This window comes from Lutjanus erythropterus, chromosome 2, assembly GCF_056507025.1.
Source record: "Lutjanus erythropterus isolate fLutEry1 chromosome 2, fLutEry1.hap2, whole genome shotgun sequence".
In the NCBI taxonomy this organism is placed as follows: domain Eukaryota; kingdom Metazoa; phylum Chordata; class Actinopteri; order Lutjaniformes; family Lutjanidae; genus Lutjanus; species Lutjanus erythropterus.
In genome coordinates, this window is record NC_139318.1 from 34693893 (window position 1) to 34714730 (window position 20838).

Consider the following 20838-nt stretch of genomic DNA (forward strand, 5'->3'; position numbering starts at 1 on the left):
GTGAATTGTCCCTTTAAAATAAAAGAAAGTTGCTGTACTGTTTTTTACCTTTTTTGTTAAGTCCATGAACTGTCAAAGTTTCACAGGTTAAAATTACTTTAAAAAAAATCATTATAGCCCCAATATTAGGGACACAATTCTTGAGGGGTTATTTGGTTTGACTTTGTTGTATATCCTGAAGTCAAGTCAAGTTTAAGCATATAAGCATACGTATGTGTATTTATAAAGAAACAATAAAAAACATATAAGGCAACTATATTTGAATTTGTTCTTAATTTATTAAATTACTAATTTTTGATTGCACATTTTAATCCAATTTATTATACCAAATGTAGTTGGCTTCATATTCATTAACTTACTATATTTCAGAATCATGTTATTCAGCCGTGTTTTGTGGTTTTACACTCTCTGAAGTACTTTAGTTTATAATCTCTATAGTTTTTAGACATGTTAATATAATATGTTTTATAATCCATGACCAGTCATTCATCTTTCATCTTTATCACAGTTTCACAACAGTACCATCAACAAACAGCAGGGGCCGCTGGGGGCGCATCAACACCACCCTAAACGCTCTTCTGGTCGTGTCTAGAAGGGAACCTTTGATTTGCAAAACTGTCGCGAGATTTGAACGCGTTGTTACTCCACCGTGAGCTCCCTTGTACAAAATAAGCATGTTTTACGATGTGACAACCTTTTAGGTCATTTTAGCGACTGAAAACACTTCGTTAGGATTAAGGAAGGAGAATAGCTTGGGTTAAAATGATCACTCTCGCGAGATCTTTCGCGGGTCTGGGGTTCCCTTCTTGTCACGACTCTCTATTCTCGCTCTCGCGGTAGTTCCGTGGCTCCACCGGCGGCGACATTCAGAGAGGAGATGGCGGCCAGAGGGGGGTTCCAGACGGCTCCGACGGGAGGTGGTGGTGGAGCAATGGGACCTGGGCCACCGGTACCGGGTGCTGGCCCAGGCATGGGCCCCGGGACTCCATCTGGGAGGATGGGACCGTCGTCGGCCGCGCAGAACCACATGTACCGCTCGCCGATGCCCGGGCCTGGGTACCCGGTGAGATATCACTCCATCTTTGCTGCTGACGCGTTAGCCAGTCCGCTAGAACAAAGCCTCTTACCGTTGCTTTGTCGCAGGCGGCTAACGTTTACCACCGACACCGGCGTGGGCCACAGCTCACAGTTAGCTGGCAGCCCGGCTGACAAGAGTGCTCCGGTTAAAAACGTTTTAACCGCTAGTTACTTTCAGACTAACAGAGTTTGTTTGCTGTTTGAATTTGCTAACCCTCCCGCCCGCTAACGTTAAGGTTAGCTAGTTAGTCACGGTAGCCAATTAGCTTAGCCTGCTAACGTTAGCTGTTAACTGTGTTTCTCTCAGTTTACGTGCTTAAGTAATATTTAAATGGCTTTGAGTAGCTTCTAAACAGTGTTAAGAAGGGAGCTTAACTGTTAACCGTCGCACTTTAGAAAGTTCAAGCTTGCATTAAACTCAAAAGTTAGCTGAGCAGTTAAATCGTTACCGTACCTCGTCCACTTATGAATGAACAGCATGAAGCTACAGTTTGAATCACTGCAAACTGTCTCTTGTAAAAACGGCGATTACAAGAGAGACTCAAACTCAGACCAGACTATATCCTGTGTTTTTAACTGGTGTTTTTTGCTCTGCAGAGGCCACACCAGTGCATTTGGTGCACTTACTGTCACCTGGCTGGTAAAAGTACCACACACCAAAATAAGTAAACCAAGATGCTGCTCCACAAAATATTTGTTTTGAACTTTCCAAGCTTTCACTGAACAAGACGTATGTTGTGAATGCACATCTAAGCTGATAAAGAGCTCCATCTGAGGATATATATATATATATTTAGATGTGGAGCAATGCTTCTTAGTTACCAATTGGTTAAATTAACTAGAGCTGCAATAATCAATCCAGTAATCGATTATTGATAATTTATCAAACTAATCAACTACTTTGGTAATCGAGTTATAGGTTTGAATACTTTATAAAGAAAAAAGTCAAAATTCTGACTTCAGCTTCTTGCATGTGGATATTTTTTGGTTTCTTTCATTCTCTTTGACAGTAAACTAAATATCTTTGGGTTGTTGACTAAACAAGACATTTGTAGATGTAATCTTGGGCTTTGAGAAACACTGATCAACATTTTTCACTTTGACTCTTCACCATCACCATGATGATGGAAATAAGTTAGTTGCAGCCTGAAAAATTAACCACAGTTTTTTTTTATCTCATATCATGGACTTTTTATAATATGTTATATTATCATATAATTTGAAGTTGTATTAAATAATAATAGAAAAAATAATATCTAGCGACAAAACAGTGAACAGGATAACAAAACACAGACAGGTAACGAAACAGACTTTGGTATAAGAAAGGCAGTTATATGATTGTAATAATATGACAGTGGACATCATTACATAAGCCCCAATCCAATATCACACAAGATTATTGGCCTTGAAACGAGATCCTGCTACCTCCTAGCTGCATCCCATATGCCATTTTTTTCCCCCACAATGGTGAATGCGTTGTATGGCGTTCATTCTCTGTATGCATTTGTTTATTTTCTATAAGGATGCAACTTGAATGAGCCATAGAACAATGATCATCATCATCAATCATATCACATCCATACAAGGGTTAGTAGTATACAGCTATAAGAGAAAAAAAAATAAAATAAATGATTCTTATTTTATTAATGTGCTGGTACAGATGATAAGCAAAGTTCAAGTATTATATCAGTAAGGAAAAAAGTGGCAGTGGTACATCTCTATCTATCTATAAATATAATGTAGCTCAATCACATTTGGTTAATGGGCTCAGTATGCCAAACATTGATTACACACAATGGTGGGATTGAAAATGAGCATGAAAACGTGTGGCTCAACAATAAAGCTTGTCTGGGGCAAGCATTTTGTAGATGTTGCAGCCCTAGATTGAACATGACCGTTAACCCAAGTATTTGTTGTAATTTGATAACCACTAATTTATAAAACAAATTGTCCAGGGGCAAGTAGATTCCTGTCAGAAATCAACATTAATGTTGAACCCTGAAACATGAATTCCATGTTTGTTCATTTGGATCACGTTTAATCTTTTGTTTTTCTTTTTTTAAGTCTTGTATGTCTTTGTTTTATGCACGGTTGATTCATTGTTGATGATATAATAGTGAAATTCAGTTCATGTAAAATTACACCGGCACAATGTTGGCTCATTTGAAACTATTGGTTACACTGAAAAAAAGGCAATGTTTTACTAACAACCTGATTGTTTTCTTGATTAACTATTTGGCCTAAAACTCAGCAAATAATGATTTAATCTTCTCTCTCCTTCCTTAAGTCCTGGGAGATGTCAGCAAACACTAACAAAGTTTCTACAAATACCTAAATTTGCAATACTTTGCATAAATAAGTATTAATTAGTAAGGGATAGTAAAGGAGGAGGGATGGGAAATGGACCAACTAAAAAATTGACAACAGTATTGGGCCATCTGTCTTGCTTGAGGCAGGTATCACAAAAACAAAAGTAAACCCTCATTTCTCATGTCTCAAGTTACTGTGGAAGAGGTCCCCAGAATATTTGTCCCATATGAACAGAAATTTAAAGTTGTTGAAACTTTTTTCCCCAACTGTAATAGCAGAAATCAGTTCTTGAAACTGTTTTTGTCTTCCAGTCTTTGAGAATAAGTTTTTTGGCTGGTGGTGTTCCTCTCATCAAAGCTGATTGTATATGAGAGCAAAGTGATGCAAGTGTCCTCAGAGCATCCAAAAATAACAAAATCCCTGTGGGGAAGGACAGTTCATTTATATGCGTTGTAAAACAAGTCAAAAAATATCAAACCAGAATAAATCTAATATTGGACAGTGCTGAAATAAATGTAACAGGGTTCCTCCTTTGTTATGCATCCATCACAAAATTAAGATACTTGATGAAATTTTTGTAACTTTAAACTGTATTGAGCTGTGACTGGTGTCTAAATGATGTGTGAATTTGGGTTAATGCAGTCTTCCACACATTTAAGTTGCTTTTTCCATAACCAACAGTACAAAACCTGAAGATATTCAGCTTGCTATGACATTAATCACAAAATTGCGATTTTACAGGCACTCTTGTGACTCGATAAATTAAGTAAAGTGACATTAAAGATGCTTTTTAATCTGTCTGTGTGCTTGAGCTGGGCAGTCAATGTAATATCTATTATAATATGACTAAATATTGTCTTAGATTTTGGTTATATCGTGATATGGTAAAAGCTGCATTACTGTTGTAGTTTTCTTAACTTACTAGACCGTTGCACCTGTTGTATTATTTTCCTTTACCCACCTAGTCATTAAGCAACATTACTAATGATTATTTATCAAAAACGTTATTTTGTTAATGTTGTGTGAAAGCCCCGATAGTCATCCCTGTAATATTGTTACAATATTGAGGTTATATGGTCAAAAATCTTGTGATATTTGATTTTGTCCATATTATGCAGCCCTGCTGTTGGGTAGTTTAATCTACAGCAATGCATTGTATTCTAAGAGACCTTCGTATGTTTGCATGAGAATTTACCCTATTTTGAGATTTTACCCTATGGTGTATTAGATCTTAGATGGAGCAAGATGTATACTGTGGAATAGCCTAAAAATATCGATATATCATTTATAAACCATATATCCCAGCCCTACTATGTGCTCCATCCATATGTAGAAGGCACTTTGTTTAACATACTGTAGTTAAGTAGCCGTGAGTGTCATACATGTTACCAAATTAACAAAACTCATTTTATAGATTTGTCAATAGATACCAGCAGATTATAACTCTTTTTATTCTGATCTGTGGTTCAGTGCTTTATCATGGGTACATCTCAAGCTAACGAATGGCGATCTTGTATTCTACATCTTGATAAAAATGATAAGTCATTTATCTCTGCATAGCCATTGTAGTGGCTGCTGCTTAGCTACTGGCAACCTGAAGCATAGTTCAGTGAAAGGATGTTGCATCTTTTTTTTCTGCAGCGTCCTTGACTGCTTTCACTCATACAAGCAGCCTTTCACAACATAGTTAGAGAGGCTTCATACTCTGAATACTGCAGAACTCCAGTTATTCTCAGGTAAACCAAGGTTATACTGATGTATAGTGTAAAGAGCACTTAATGATCAACATGCGGTCCCGTACTGCCCACACTGCGCCGTGTGGAAAAGGCAGAGCGCATTCATCTCGTCCGTGTTGTTGACAATTCGATGTCCGTCACTCTTCCTCCCTTCCACCCTCCACCAAAGGCTGTGAGGAGAGAGTGAGCTTTGCCTTAATCTCTCATTTGTTGGACTGACTGCTGGAGGGAACGCTGCAATCAGCAATTCGTCATTTATCTGTTGTTCTCACCTGCACTCATGCAGTTAGATACAAGAAGTCGCCTGTTTGAGTTCTTAGCACACGGCTTGGTGAGTTGGAAGTGGGAGTTGTTCTTTATTGACTTGTTTGAAGGAGTTGGCATGCAAATTGTTGCTGCCTCTTCTTGTAGGACCTGGCAGAAGCACTAAATATCAAAGTATGTTGATTTGATGTAAAACGCAGGCTTTGTATCTGTAGACCATACAGAGCTCTTGTTTGCTGCTGATTATGAGCTAATTTGTTTCTCTTGTACTTAGAAAATGTCTTAATGGAACATTTGTTTAGAATGAATTATTAACATCAGGAGATCTGCTGCTGATGCTTTGCTGCCATATTTACATTGACATTTCTGTGCGGGATTTGCTTGATTTTATGTCTTGTAGCAAACATAACCGTCACATGGACTTTGATTTGCTTTTATCCTCAAAAGCCGGTTCAAAGCTTTGGTTACACACATGACCTTGGAAATACAGTTTGCTTTACTACAATGGCATGTTTTTAGCATTTTGAGCGTTTTAGATGCACAGCAGCTCATGGACTCACAGTTTAGATAAATACAGACATTGTTAATTTGTTCACTTGATGATTTTGCAGCCACAATTAACTTGTCTGAACTGCAGCATCAGTTAGGATGCAAGATGGTGTCCATAGATGTCACTGAATCCTTCACCTGCAGGGTGTTTTACATCTACGACTGTTAAAGTGCGTTGATTCCTCTCTTTGAATCATGTTTTCCAACAGGGTTTATAGTTTTTTTGTTGCTACAGCAGTGCTTATATTCAGTAAAACATTAAACATTCACTGTAGATTCAGCCGCAGTACTAGATCTGCTGTTGTAGCTACAAAAAATGTAACTTGAGTATGCACTAGGGTGGAGCTAGGGTTAAAATTCTCACCTACCATCAGAGAGTCCTGGGGTTTAATTACCGGAAGCGCACCTCCAGTGCAGTTGGACATGTTTGAGCATGAAGCCGGTAAAGTGTTGCGTCATTATGACCTTCGACATGATATTCAGGGCACTTGTACAGGGCTAGAATGGGCACTGACAAATTATACAAAGTTTTAGTGCTGCAACCATTTATGTTCATTATCATTTAATTTGCCATATTCTGATAGAGATACTGAAACCATCAGGTTGGCATTTTCTCTTGAAAAATAACTCAAACAGTAGCTCGGTTTTCACAATGGTCCAGGGCATGGTATTAGCACCAGCCAAAGGCTGGTAAAATATGTAAGTGGCTGGTAGCTTTCAGACACAAAACAATGACCTACTATTGAGAGGCTGGAAATTCAACCTTCGTCAGTGGCTGGTAGATGTTAACATTTTCAGAAGTTATTTTTCGGTACAGCAACTACTAAAGTGGAACCTGGAATCAAGGCAAAAGAGGGAAATGTGAGTCTAAGCTAGTTAAGCTAGCACTTTTACCTAGACCATTTACAGCAGTATACAGAAAACTTGTACAGTATGTCAGTGCACAGACCAGTTTCCAGCATTCTCAACAAACCTGCGAATGAAAATAGTCATGACTGAATCCTGTTTGACATCTGCAAAACCTCAATGCAGTGTGTCAAATCTCTTTGTACTCCAGACTTCAAGGCTGTGAAGTGACTTGTGAAATAGAAAAGTAATGTCCAGAAAATCTTTTTCTGAAGTTTTGTTTTTGTTTTTTGTTTTTTTAAAGAAAAACATTTTTCCTATATTTCTTGTGCAGAGACCGGGCATGCCTCCAACCAGCCGCATGACCCCGCAGGGACCAGCCATGGGCCCCCCAGGATATGGCAACAGTCCAGTGTCTCGCCCAGTGATGCCTGGCGTGATGGACCCGTCTCGCAAGAGGCCCGCCCCCCAACAGATTCAGCAGGTGCAGCAGCAGAACCGCAACCAACAGTAAGTAACCAGCAGTGCTGCTTCAATTCAAACAGAAGATCAATATTTAGAGCTAAACTTCAATTATGTGCTTTGATGTATGAATGGAAACTTATTATGGAAGCACTGGGATATCATCCTGTAAAGAACTTAAAATGGTGTTTTGATTGTGATCAGACATCTGCATGGGTTTATTTCAGCTCTGCAGCTGCCCACTTCTTCAAACACACCATCCTGTTCCCATTCACTGCCACCCAAAACAATGTTTTCTATCTGAAATTTGTCTTTTCCTATTCTGGATTGAAAAAGGGACATAATTATGTAGGAAAATTATATTTTATAAAGAAATGTAATTATAATTACTCAGCTGTTACTTGATAAGATGTGAACTAAAAAATTGCCACATTCAGTGACTTTAAACTTACACAAAAAGCTTCAGCTTTATGCAGTGGAAACTTAAATCAGATTCTGTTGTGATCGAGCACAGCTGTTCTAATTCAAACCAGATTCTGGATCAGCAGGTTTGTTGAATATTACTTAGAGCTGAAATAATTACTCCAAAATGAAAAGACAGAAATTTAATCAGCAACTATTTTGATCATCAATTTTATGTTTCAGTCTCTGAAAAATGCAGAGATTTTTCTTTGTTTGGAAGTGTAGAAAGAGAATAGAGAACAAGGAGAAGAATACAAGTTGATGAGTGAGAGAAACACAACCTTTGTTTTGAGACCTGATCCTGATCCCACGAGCCCCACAGATCAGGGATTGAACCATTGTTATTATGTTAATGGAGTATTCCTCCGCTCTGACTCACACTCTGACTTCTCTTGTTTGGATAATTTGTTTTCACAGCACAAAGAAGAAGAAGATGGCTGATAAAATTCTACCTCAGAGGGTGAGTATTAATCAAACAGCGGTCCATGGAAATCCATTAATTCTGGTCGTAATGGTGCTGGAGAGATTACACTTGCTTGTCCATTTTAATGCAGGTGACTCCAAACAAAGGAAAGTTGCTCTTTAAATGACCTTTTTGAAAAGTACTAGAACTGAGAGTGCCCTGAGTGGAAGCACTTGAGATAACAAAAGTATTTAACATTTTTAGGTAGTCTTATTCTTTCCCAGTGTGATGGATTGAACTGGACTACGAAAAAAACCTCCTTATGTTTTTTTATAATAGAGTATGCGTGGTCCATTTTTAATATTTATCTTTAAAATGTTTTAATTGAAACTTCTAGCTCTCAAACACACCCATTACTGGATTAGTGGAGTGACGTTTCTTATACATTTTTAATCCTATAATACGTTGTATTCATTGCGGCGACCTCATTTTGAAACCTCCTATCATGATGCTGGGCAGCTGCATAATTGAATGTATTCATCTTAAGTCTACTTGTCACAGAGGAACTGTAGGTAGAAGAAATTTAGAAGTGCATGGCAACTGAAGCGTACACTGCACTTTCAGCATATTCAGTTATTGTGTAGAAGTTGTTGGAGCAGTTAGACCTGCTTGCTGTCATATTCTTGTTACTCCAAGCTTTTTAGTGATGTACAGGTTATATGTTGGCGACATTGAGTAGACGGTTCCTATCCATTATAAAATTTGTTTTGAGTAATTTCCAGGTGTAGGTATGGAAAGGTATTTGTGTTTCCAGACTATTGCCCTATTCAGTTTTCTAAAATATAAAATTCAAAATTTCTTAAAATAAATTGATCCTATAAACAGAGTGTTTTTCGTGGTCTTTGGAGCAGGCAGTCAGTGCAGCCAAAATGTTTACTCCTGTGTGAGGGCCAGAGTGAGCTTGATGTCATCAAAAGCACCACACAAAGTATGGCATGCAACTAAATGCACACTCCTACACAGATGCTACCTCTATGCCTGCAACACAGCTCTGCCCAAAGTGCTCATAACTCTACCAAATCTAGACATCCTTGGCCAAATTAGTTTGAAAGAAAATGTGGCAACATCTTTGAATTACATTACAACTAATCAACCAAATATGAATCTTGTCTGAACATTAATGAGTTGTGCAGTGTGATGTAGCTTTCTGAAATGTAAACAGACTATTTTTTCTGTAGGGAAATCATAGCTTTATGGCTGCATTCATCATTGTTTCCATGGACACAGTGAATAAATCAGGCTGCACAGACTCGGAAAATTAAATTTAAATGATATCTAACTTTTTCAACCCATTTTCAGTTATATATAAAATGAGACATATGGGGAAATGGTAATTTGATATTATTTATTCAATATCATGAAAGAAAATAGTTCAGGTATAGGTAGTGCTGGTTAGTTTCCTTTCTCCTTGGGCAGAGATGTTAGACAGTGAAATATTGTCCAGTGTGTGGACTGAATGGCCACAATGGCTAAATGTGTTTTGGAGGGCTGGCTTTGTACAACACCTGATTGATTGGGATTTCAATTGAAAAAAGAATCTTTGATCTGAACTTTGTATAAAATTATTCAACATCTCCAGTATATGGCGTCAGAATCTTCCAACAATTATTTGGCAATATGATAATATACATGTTAAAGATGTCAAATCTGGTTTGAAAAATCTACTGAGTAAATTTGTTTCTAGAAAAATTTAATTTTGAAATGTGTAGGAACTCTGAGGTTCACAATAATAATGCTATAATGGGAAAATGGAGGCCACTTTGGTGAGATAAAATTGAAATCTGATAGTGTCTTCCTCTTGAGCGTGCTTCATTGTACTTGTTGGGTGTTGCACCATTGGTCACCAGTGTCTTTTGTTATGTCCCAGATCAGGGAACTGGTCCCAGAGTCTCAGGCTTACATGGATCTGCTGGCTTTTGAGAGGAAGCTGGACCAGACTATCATGCGCAAGAGGCTGGACATTCAGGAGGCCCTCAAGAGACCCATTAAGGTTTGTTTTAATCTAAGTCTTCACTACTGGAATCCCTCTACCATTTAGAACCACAGGGGCCTCAATTGTCCCTATAACTGGACATTTAAAAGGTTGTTGTTGTTGTTGTTGTTGTTGTTGTTGTATTTTTTACCATTGAATCAGGATTCAACTCATCGATTTTTTTTAAGTAACATACTGCCGCTATTGTGTTTTCAGTCTTATACAATATAAATGGCTGTTTTCATGTAGCAGTGGACAGAACAATGTCACTCTACTGACAGGGGACAATGTGCCAGGCTCGTACTTGTTATTTCAGTTGTTTAATGTCCTCCAAATGTCCGCATTCAGCAAACCATTAAATTGATGTAATCTTAGAGATAGCACAGCGTGTAGCTATCTTTATCTATCTAAATTGACTTTATCGAATGACACAGAACTTGGCTCGTGGGATTGTAAGGAGCTGTTGTGTTCACAAAACCAGAGTTTGTTCTCCCGCACTGATTATCAGTACAGATATCAAGTCACTGTTGATTGAATGAACATCAAATTAAAGTTTCTTTTTACTTGTTGTTAACAGCAAAAGAGAAAACTGCGGATCTTCATATCAAACACCTTCAATCCCGCAAAGCCAGACGCTGAGGATGGCGAAGGCACTGTTGCATCATGGGAGCTACGTGTCGAGGGCCGCCTGCTGGAAGATGTAAGCTTCATGATTGAAATGTATCGATTTAATTTTCTAAAATATGAATGCTTTGTGTGTACAGTTTATGTATGGATTAACACTACACCTACTTTAACCATAGTTAAATGTTTTTCTGGAGCACTTCCAATACAGCAAATATTTTATACAAATATTTGAAATAATATTGCTGCCATTTATATTTCTGATAATAACCGCAACATTTGCTTTGCAGACAGCCGTGTCCAAGTATGAAGCCACCAAGCAAAAGCGGAAGTTCTCCTCTTTCTTCAAGTCTCTGGTGATCGAGTTGGACAAGGACCTCTATGGCCCAGATAATCACCTTGTGGAAGTAAGATAATTTATTGAATGTATCTGAACACCTGTTTTTTTCTGCTTTAGGCAGTATTTTTATTGATTAATCTGTGAATTATTTTTTTTCAATTTATCTCTTAGTTCTGTATTTAAAATAACGGGAAATAGTATATATATATTTTCCTAGGTGACATCTTAAGATTCCTTTTTTAATCTGACCAAAATGTCCTTTATGTCATTTTAGTGGCACAGGACTGCCACCACCCAGGAGACTGATGGTTTCCAGGTGAAGAGGCCTGGCGATGTGGGTGTTCGCTGCACTGTCCTGCTCATGCTCGACTACCAGGTAAATGATCGGGGCTTTACTCTGCCTTTAAGCGGTATGGTAATGTTGCCTTCAAGTGCTCTTCAAACAATTGTTCATTTAGTGGAGAGGTTAATAAAAGGGACACTCAAATCTAACAGTCTTGTTGCTTCAATCCAGCCCCCTCAGTTCAAGCTGGACCCCCGGCTGGCTCGTATGCTGGGTATCCACACCCAGACCAGACCTGTCATCATTCAGGCCCTTTGGCAGTATGTCAAGACTCACAAACTCCAAGACCCTCATGAGCGCGAGTTCATCAACTGTGACAAATACCTGCAGCAGGTGCGTGGAGGAACCGTTTTGTTACTTTAAAATACACCAAAAGAAGACAAACCGGATGAATACAAACCGTAGCTGCTTCATGAACCTGTAATCATTGACAGTCACATGCTGTAGTCGTTCTGGTTAATTCCTGCTGTTGACGTTGAACAGTCTCTCTGCTCTTCCCTCTGTCCTTGTATGGAGACTCTCGCTCTTTCTGGGTCACTGACAGGTTTCTCAGTGCATTTTCTTCTACTGTGCCAAGATAAACAGAGGATTGTGGAAGGTTAATAATGATTTCCTATAAAGCTAACATGTGAAATTCATTTTCTGGTTAGCTTAAAGTTTCTTGGAACTAAAACAATGACTGTGAATGTTTTAAAGATGAAACGGAGCCAGTGATTTAAAAGTTAAGTTCAGCTGTTTTACTCTTCTATCCACATCTTTAGTAAGAAATAGTTACAACAGTTTCCAACAGCAGAAACACAAAGGACAAAAAGGAAGAGGACAGAGTGGATCATAGCAGAATTCTAGTCTCTAAAAATAAACATTAAATAAATCAAATAACTGGCATATTTAGAGGCAGGGCCACAAAGTAAAATCATGATCATCACCCTCACACAGTTAGGTGCAACTAAGTTAGTTTAATAAGTAAGTGATTTATCTGTAATATGCCGTCTTAAATATATTAACCTTAAGCATGATCTCAAGGAATTTTCTGAATTACTTAGAAATGCCAGGCAATTTATTCATTCAATTTATTCCACATTCTGATTTTTTTTTTTAAGTCTCTAAGTGAAGATGGCATGTTTCTCACGCAAAGTTATTTACTGCATATACAGACATGGATGTAAAATGCAACATGACTCATTAGCTGAGGCATTCAGCTTTGAAGCAGAAATTCTAGTTTATGTATTGTTCGTGTTAGACAGCATGATGACAGGTAAGGAAGTGTCTTAGTATGTGAAATAGTGCTTGCTACATTACATGTGTTGGTTTCATTTTACAGATCTTTGAGACTCAGCGAATGAAGTTCTCTGAGATCCCGCAGCGCTTGCATGCACTCCTGATGCCCCCAGAACCCATCATCATCAACCATGTGATCAGGTAACCTCATAACATCGATACACAAGGTCTACTCTGTGACAGAAGTCTCTAATGCAATGTGTCCACCTACTACCAGATCTTTATGTATTGTGTTATTTTACAGTGTGGACCCTAATGACCAAAAGAAGACTGCTTGCTATGACATTGACGTGGAGGTGGACGACACATTGAAGACCCAGATGAACTCTTTCCTGCTCTCCACAGCCAGTCAGCAGGAAATAGCAGGACTGGACAATAAGGTACAGGACCCGGCCCAGCGGCCACCAGCTGTTTTGTCTTTTTTTTTTTTTAAATCTCAGAGAGTTTTAGACAGACACATTCCTTGCCTGTGTAATAGTAGGGAGTAGTTTTTCCTGTTTCCTGCAGTGTTTCTGTGCTTTTTTGGTGCAGTTTTGATCTATTAAATTAATAAATTACTCCTGACTGTAGCAGAACTTGCACTCCAAATGTCACACAAAGACAGGAAATGTATTTTTTATTTAACTAATTTGAAATAACACTTAACTCTTTGTGAAACCTTCGACCTGCTGTGTAAATGCCCTTTTAAACACTCAATTTAAACAGAATGTGAATGGCGTTTTTTTCATTGAACCTCTGTTCCATCGAGCCACAATGTAAATTTTATCTCATTTTGTGAGCCTGCAGAGGGCAATTTCACACATATCTGCTCTCCTAAATTGTTGCCTACTTTCTAACCCGTCTCTGAGGTCAGTCAGGTCTTCTTGACCTCCCGCTAGCAGCTATTACCTTGGCTGGGATGGCTGTAATCACAATGATAAGGTGCAGAGCCATTCCCCTAAAAGACGTCCTCCTGTGTCGTCTTTGTTCTGAGACAAGTAAACAATGTACATAGCGAGGGATTGTTTACAGTTTATAGGCGCCATTCTTGTTTTTGCTGCCTTATTTTGGGTTTGGTAACAATTACTGATATAATCCCGTTTTCTGCTGGCCTGATATCAGAAGCATTAATCTTTAGACACTAAATCAGATCCATGTAAACCAGGGACTTGGCAGACATATTATAAAGGAATTTGCAATTGCATTTATACTAAAGATTTAGATGCAATATGATGTGATAGATATGAAGATTTTGGTTTTGGCACCTTCAAAGTGTTTGTATATTACTCTTAAAAAGTTGTGCAAACCCTGCTACTTCCAAGACAGAGCTAATTCTTTAACACCAGATGTAATGACCTGCAGCATCCCTGTGTCATGACACGTATCCACCCCATTTCACAGTGCAGCCTGCATTACACCTGCATTGCAGTCTGGAGTAAATATTGAGGATCTGTTAGAGGTTGAGTGAAGCAACCAGTCATTTTTTTTTACTGCAGAGATGTTCATTCATATGCAAATGTAATTTGGCAGAAAATGTTTGATTTATCACCGTTGTTCCTTGTTTTTAATTGGAAAGAAATTTGGTCTTGCTTAGATCAGTTTGTCTCCATTTTATTGGCTGAAGGTTCATTAAGTGAGACAAGAATGCTTTGCAATTATTTTTATATCTAAGACAGCACTTCCCAAAGTGGCAGCTTCAAAGGTTCCTTGTGGAGTGTTCTTGTAAGAAAAAGTTTTCTTTACATTCAGTTTTGCTCACTAAAACACATTGTTTTATCCTTGAGGACTAACAAAATGTCTTTAATGTCTTTCATTCCTCACAGACAAGACTTTTTTTTTTTTTAACATTTTTAAACCTGTCGTTTTGTTGTTGTTTTTTTACATTCATGTTTACTTGTTAAGTCTTCTTCTTTGCTGCCTTTGTTGGTTGCCAAGTTTCCTGGTGTGTTACCTCTGACTGTAGATCAGTGGAATAGTGTGAGACCATTGTATATTGTATTGCATCACATGAGACGAACAAAGCAAGAATCCACTCAAAAGAAAACTGCTCCAGAGCACTGGTAGAGGTAAAAATGCTGCTGGGAGATTATTTCCATGCTTTTATTGGGTGTTTATAATAAAAAATCACTTTTAAAACTACACAGCATTTTACAATTCATTTTCAAATGTACCAAAACAGAGGAAATAAGCAATTAACATCAAAATCACCAGGCCAAAACCTTGTTAAACATATCCAATTATTCCGCAGCTTAGACTTGTGACAAGAGCTCACTCTTTTAGTGAAGCAACACACTTTATTCTACGTACATGGCAATCAGAAATGGTGACTTTTAGAGCAAGCAAAGAAAAGATCCATTACTGTGAGTCAAACGGGGCTTATAGATCTCTGCGTGCCATGACAAAGTACTATGGGGGGGTGTCCTTGTTTCACACAGTTTCTGAACCACTGATCTAAGAAATACTTGATGGAAAATGGTTATTAAGTAAAAGCCTGTTCCCATTTTTCTGTGTCAGTGATATTTCATTTGATTAATTGCCTTTAATTAATACTGTAACCAGATTCATTACATTAAATTGACACTCCTCCTCTTTCCTGTTTAATTTTCCTCAGATCCATGAAACCATTGAGACCATTAACCAGCTGAAGACCCAGAGAGAGTTCATGTTGAGTTTTGCCAGAGATCCTCAGGGCTTTATCAACGACTGGCTGCAGTCCCAGTGCAGAGACCTCAAGGTGAGTCCATCTGCCATGACCTCACTCTGACATCACATCTTGGAACTTTTATCTGTGGTCCAGTATCACGACAGATACATTGTTGCTCCTACTTGAAAAGATAAAAACATGTTACAGCATTTCAGTAGTATACAATAGCTGTCAATGTGCTTAATTTCAGGGATGAATGTGCAGTTGCGGTCTGTCATTGAGAAAGGAAAGTGTACTGCCATTTTGAATAAGAGGAAACAATATCAGTTTTTTTTTTACTTGGATCAGAGGTCTAAGAATGGAGGGTGTCATGTACTGTACAGATTTGTAAAACTGTGAGGCAAGGATCTTCCTAACTGCTATTTTCTCTGTTGATTAAACAATTTTAATTTTGATGAGACGACTAGTCTAAAAGTACAAAAACACCTGGGAGGTAAATGTCATATTGGTTTGCCAAGTGTGGCTAATTTTAGCAGTGCTAGCACCAGCAGCCTGCTCTCCTTGCAGGTTAACATCTACATACCTGTGATGACTGTGGTTACACACTTTTCTCTCTTGTTTTTAGATTCTAGATCAACATCTAGTACAGCCAAACAGCTTGTTATAGATGTCATCCTCATTTGTGATATCTGTTGTTTTAATAAAATTGACTTGACAACCTGTAAATCCACTAAAATGCAGCAATTTCAAGCACATTCTGACAGTGTTAGAAGACAAAGAGGGAATGTGGAAAAACACTGTAACAGAAGCAGAGTAAGGCAAGGTAATTTTTGAAAAGCCGATATCAGAAAAAAAAACTCCTGCACTTATGATAAGCCCACCTGGAAACACATCATCACAATAAATAATAAATACCTCAGAGTATCTTAAAAGGAAACACTCTTTTAACCTGTCAGCAGCAACATGACATGTATTAACACCTCGTGTCACATCAAAAGTCACAAGTGAGAGAAATCAATAAAAACAATCGTAATCATATCCTCTGGCATTTCAAAGTAATTTTCAAGATCAGTTTTAATTCCTTGAGGATGTTTGAGGTTAATAATATTTAATCTGTGCTGCGGCACAGTGACTCGGGTTTCAGTCCAAGGTTCAACTGTGTGAAGAGAATACTTCATTACATCATCACATAAATACATGGACATCGTGCTCTGAAAACACAAGGCTCATACTGCTCACTCAGGTGTAACAAACACAGGAGGCCAGAGTCAACACAGAGCGTGAAAACACTTAATAACATGTCTGACTGGGTGCATGCTCACCGCCCCTCTGACCATGAGCCGATTAACTGCTGACCAGCTGTCAACCACCTGCAGTGTTTGTTCAGCCGAATCTCTGTGAAATTGAATGAATTCAGTCCAAAGCTTGCCAGCTGCTTCCACAGCAGCAGTCCAGAGAACTTCATCCACCCCCTCCAAAAAAATCCTGTGACAATATGTTTATCAGTGTCAGTGTTTGATTCAGGCCGCAGTCCAAAATTAGCACTCGCCACTTGTCAAACGTGAGCAAAAATCTACATTGGCAAATCAAATAAGTGATGTGAGCTGACATTAGTGAGACGCTGAAACAGACCAACTTCACTCCAACACATAAGCCATGACCGTTGGCAGGAAGTCAATTTTGGTCCCTTACACGAGTGCTGTGATAGGTGTTATTTATCCTGCTTTTCTCAGCTGTAGAACAAGTCAAGTCTAATTGTGTTTTTTCCCCTTGTTTGCAGACCATGACAGATGTGGTAGGAAACCCAGAAGAAGAGAGAAGAGCAGAGTTTTACTACCAGCCGTGGGCTCAGGAGGCAGTCTGTCGCTACTTTTACTCCAAGGTAATCAGTTTTTCCTTGATGTATTCCTCCTCTATGTAGTTTGTCTTCTTTATTTTTAGCCATGTTGGTGGCATGGTTCTACCACTTTGGTCCTAATGTATAGTCCTAGCGAGATTTGTATCACACCACAAAGAAAGCAAAGAACTTGCACGTTTTAGAGGCTGGAGTCAGAGAATGTAATTGTTTTGATCATCAGATTATTTTTCTGTGGATCAGCTAATTGATTGCTTGTTTCAGCTCTAAATGTTAGCATGCAAACACACTAAACTCACCTAGTGAACACAATAAGCGTCCTTGGTATCAGCATTTTAACACTGTTAGCCTGTTAGCATGCTGTCATTAGCTCAAGCACACCCTCGCAGAGCTGCTAGCATGGCTGTGAGTCTTTTTGTCACAGCACTGCTTTCTGGTGATTAAATGTGATCTGTGTGAAAATGTCTTTCAGGTCCAGCAGCGGCGACAGGAGCTGGAGCAGGCGCTTGGCATCAGGAACACCTAAAGAAATTTGTCCACAGGTGGCAAATAAGGAGACATGCTGTGCTGTCGGAGACGACTAATGTGTGTGCGTGTGTGGGATGTTCAAAGTGGATTCCTCACAGAGTTTTCTGACAAACTTAGAGAGACATAGATACTAGATGGCTTTACTGTTATATAGGATGTCATTTTCGGTTTTTATCTTCACCCTGCAGCTCAACTACTCTGGCAGTTTGGTTGCTACTTCCACTTTTTTTGTATAATTTTGTTTTCCTTGTCACACCAGAGCTCCTTGAATATTTTCTCTTGCATGTCTAAGCCTTACCTGCTGAAAGCATTCCTCTCATTTTGATACATTGTGCCCACACAAAAGTTCAGATTGTACACAAATGAAACACAGAGGGCAGATTTTAATGTATTTTGTCCCTGGCTCTAAAAATATCTTAAATCAGCTGGAATGTGTTGACTCTGCCTTGGCTCTTTGTTCCCCTTTTTGGAAAGTAAATTTACCTTTTACACTCCTACTAACCCGGCCCCCAGATGCTTGCCCATTCAGTTCAATATTGATTGTGATTGTGTTTGTAATCAATCAGGCTGCTTTTGCTGCACATTGTTCATGTGTCACTTTGTCTTAAGTTCTCATTGGTTTGTTTTGACAGTTTGTGCCACAGTCTGTTGTGCGAGAGACGTTTAGAAGCTCAGTCATGGCAGAGTACATCTTTTGTTCAGGGTGGCATTAAGTATGAAGTTGTTTTTCCTCTTTTTTTGTTATCAATGATCCTTGTTTTAAAAATATGTATTATATCAGTACTTGTCTTGTTAGCTAGTACAGATTATCAAGGAAGTAGCTAGTATGAGTACCTCTAGTCTATATAGTTTTGTAAATACTGAGCAGAAAAAAACTGAAGATGGATGTGAAGTAAAATTGTATCTCTTATCCTGGCAGATGTTTTTCTGAACTCTTTGTCTATGCTCAGATAGTTGAACCAGTATTTATATTATTATTACTCGGCCCTCCTTGTCAGAGCACAGTGGTTTAGCTCTCCACGGCATAAAGATGGCAGTCAAAGTTCAAACTCCTGCTTTTAGTTTTGTGTATTTTTAATTACGTGCAGAGAAGCCATAAACACTTGAACAAGCTCAGTCACGCGTGTGTTGCCGGGCAAATTTAAAGAGTCGTCGCTTCTTCGTACCCTGGCTGAAGACGGTTTGAGTTTAATGGTTGTTTCCCTGTTGAAGGTAAAGATGAGCGTTCCTGGCTGAAACTTTAGCGTGTGTGCATTTCATTAACAAATTCCAAGAATACACTAATGTGGGTTTGGATGGGAACATGATTTAAAACTAACGGTGGGAACCTCTGGGGGTGTAAAACACAAACACTGGGGGGAGGGAGGGACTGTAGTATTATTTGAATCTGCAGACTTTTTCATGGACCAAACCTATTTTTCTGTATGTTCTTATTATGTTATAATAAAGGATATGTAAAATGTACATGTTTTTGTCTGCTGGTGATTTTTTTTTTACCTCAACATAATGAAAAACTGCTTTAATATTCATGTTCGGATTACAGTCGGGCTGCTACGTTATTGTTTTTGGTTTCAGTTCAGAATAGGTGTTATATCATGCTTCTGTTGACAAAGTTGACCAAATTGACAAAATCTTGTTGCTAAGGTCGTTACAGATTACTGAAACTGAAAGTTATTTTCATTACTGATTTATCTTGCAGTTGTTTTTTTTTTGTTTTGTTTTGTTTTTTTTTTTAGAAATGTTTCTTAAGCCTATTGGAAGTTTTCAGATGTGCAGTCCAAAACCAATACCAGTACAACAGTGTAAAAATACTTCATTACATGTAAATGTCTTCATTCCAAATCCTAATTAAGTAAAAATGCAAAAGTATTATCACAGAAATGTATAAATATAATAAAAGTCCCCTGTGACAGACATATTACATTATTAAATTGTTTATACAGATGTGTCAGTATAAACACTTGAATAATCTAAACAGTCAGGGGTCTGACCCTCAGGATGCATCTCAGCTTCAGGGTTTAAGACTCATGAGATCAGTCTGGGGGGTCGTGAGACTGTTCATTGGTCAGGAAAGAGGGGAAAAAGTTCTGCGGCACAAATCTATTTTCATGCTATGAAATTGGTTATATCCATCAATCCATCCATCCATTTCCTTCATCTGGGGCCGGGTCGCAGGGGCAGCAGTCTAAGCAGGGATGCCCAAACTTCCCTCTCCCTGGATACTTCCTCCAGGTCTTCCAGGAGGATCCCAAGGCGTTCCCAGGCCAGCCGAGTGACAGTCCCTCCGGCATGTCCTGGGTCTTCCCCAGGGCCTCCTCTCAGTTGGGCATGCCCGGAACACCTACCCCTGGGATGTGTCCAGGAGGCATCCGATATAGACACCCCATGTAGTTGGAGCACATCCTCCGGTCCCCCTTCTTAAATAGAGGGACCACCAACCCGGTCTGCCAGTCCAGAGGCCCTGTCCCCAACTTGAGGTACTCAGGGCGCAGCACGCTCGGCCTGTCGGTACCCATCAGCTGCCTCAGGAGTCCCACGAGCCAACCAAGCTTGATAAGACTCCTTCAGCATGACGGCATCCAGTGTCCACCACTGGGTTGGGGGATTGCCGCCGCGGCAGGCACTGGAGACCTTACGGCCACAGCTCTGAACAGCCGTGTCAACAATGGAGGTGGAGAACATGGTCCATTTGGACTCAGTGTCTCAAGCCTCCCTCGGGATCTGGTCAAAGCTCTCCCGGAGGGGAGAGTTGAAGACCCCTCTGACAGAGGGTTCCACCAGACCAACAGACCCTCACAATACGTTTGGGCCTGCCAAGTCTGTCCAGCTTCCTGCTCCGCCAGTGGATCCAACTCACCACCAGACGGTGATCAGTTGACAGCTCAGCCCCTCTCTTCACCCGAGTGTCCAAAGTCATACGGCCAAAGGTCAGATGACATGACCACAAAGTCATCAGATCATTGACCTCTGACCTAGGGCGTCCCCATGCCACGTGCACTGATGGACACCCTTATGCTTGAACATGGTGTTCATTATGGACAAACTGTGACTAGCACAGAAGTCCAATAACGGGGAGGGGGGGAGGTTAAAATTATTTACATGTTTA

At 39.2% G+C, this 20838-nt stretch overlaps 1 protein-coding gene across 1 annotated transcript; it reads left to right on the plus strand.

Annotated features, from left to right (window-relative positions):
* The first annotated feature begins 844 nt into the window (after positions 1 to 844).
* On the plus strand, positions 845 to 19196 carry smarcd1 (SWI/SNF related BAF chromatin remodeling complex subunit D1). Its single transcript, XM_084737999.1, has 13 exons — positions 845 to 1063; positions 7117 to 7292; positions 8124 to 8166; positions 10037 to 10159; positions 10719 to 10841; positions 11056 to 11172; positions 11380 to 11481; positions 11620 to 11781; positions 12770 to 12867; positions 12971 to 13106; positions 15317 to 15439; positions 17130 to 17231; positions 17677 to 19196. Exons 1-13 carry the CDS (start codon positions 878 to 880, stop codon positions 17728 to 17730), a joined length of 1545 nt encoding a protein of 514 aa, XP_084594125.1. The 5' UTR covers positions 845 to 877; the 3' UTR covers positions 17731 to 19196.
* Positions 19197 to 20838: the final 1642 nt, after the last annotated feature.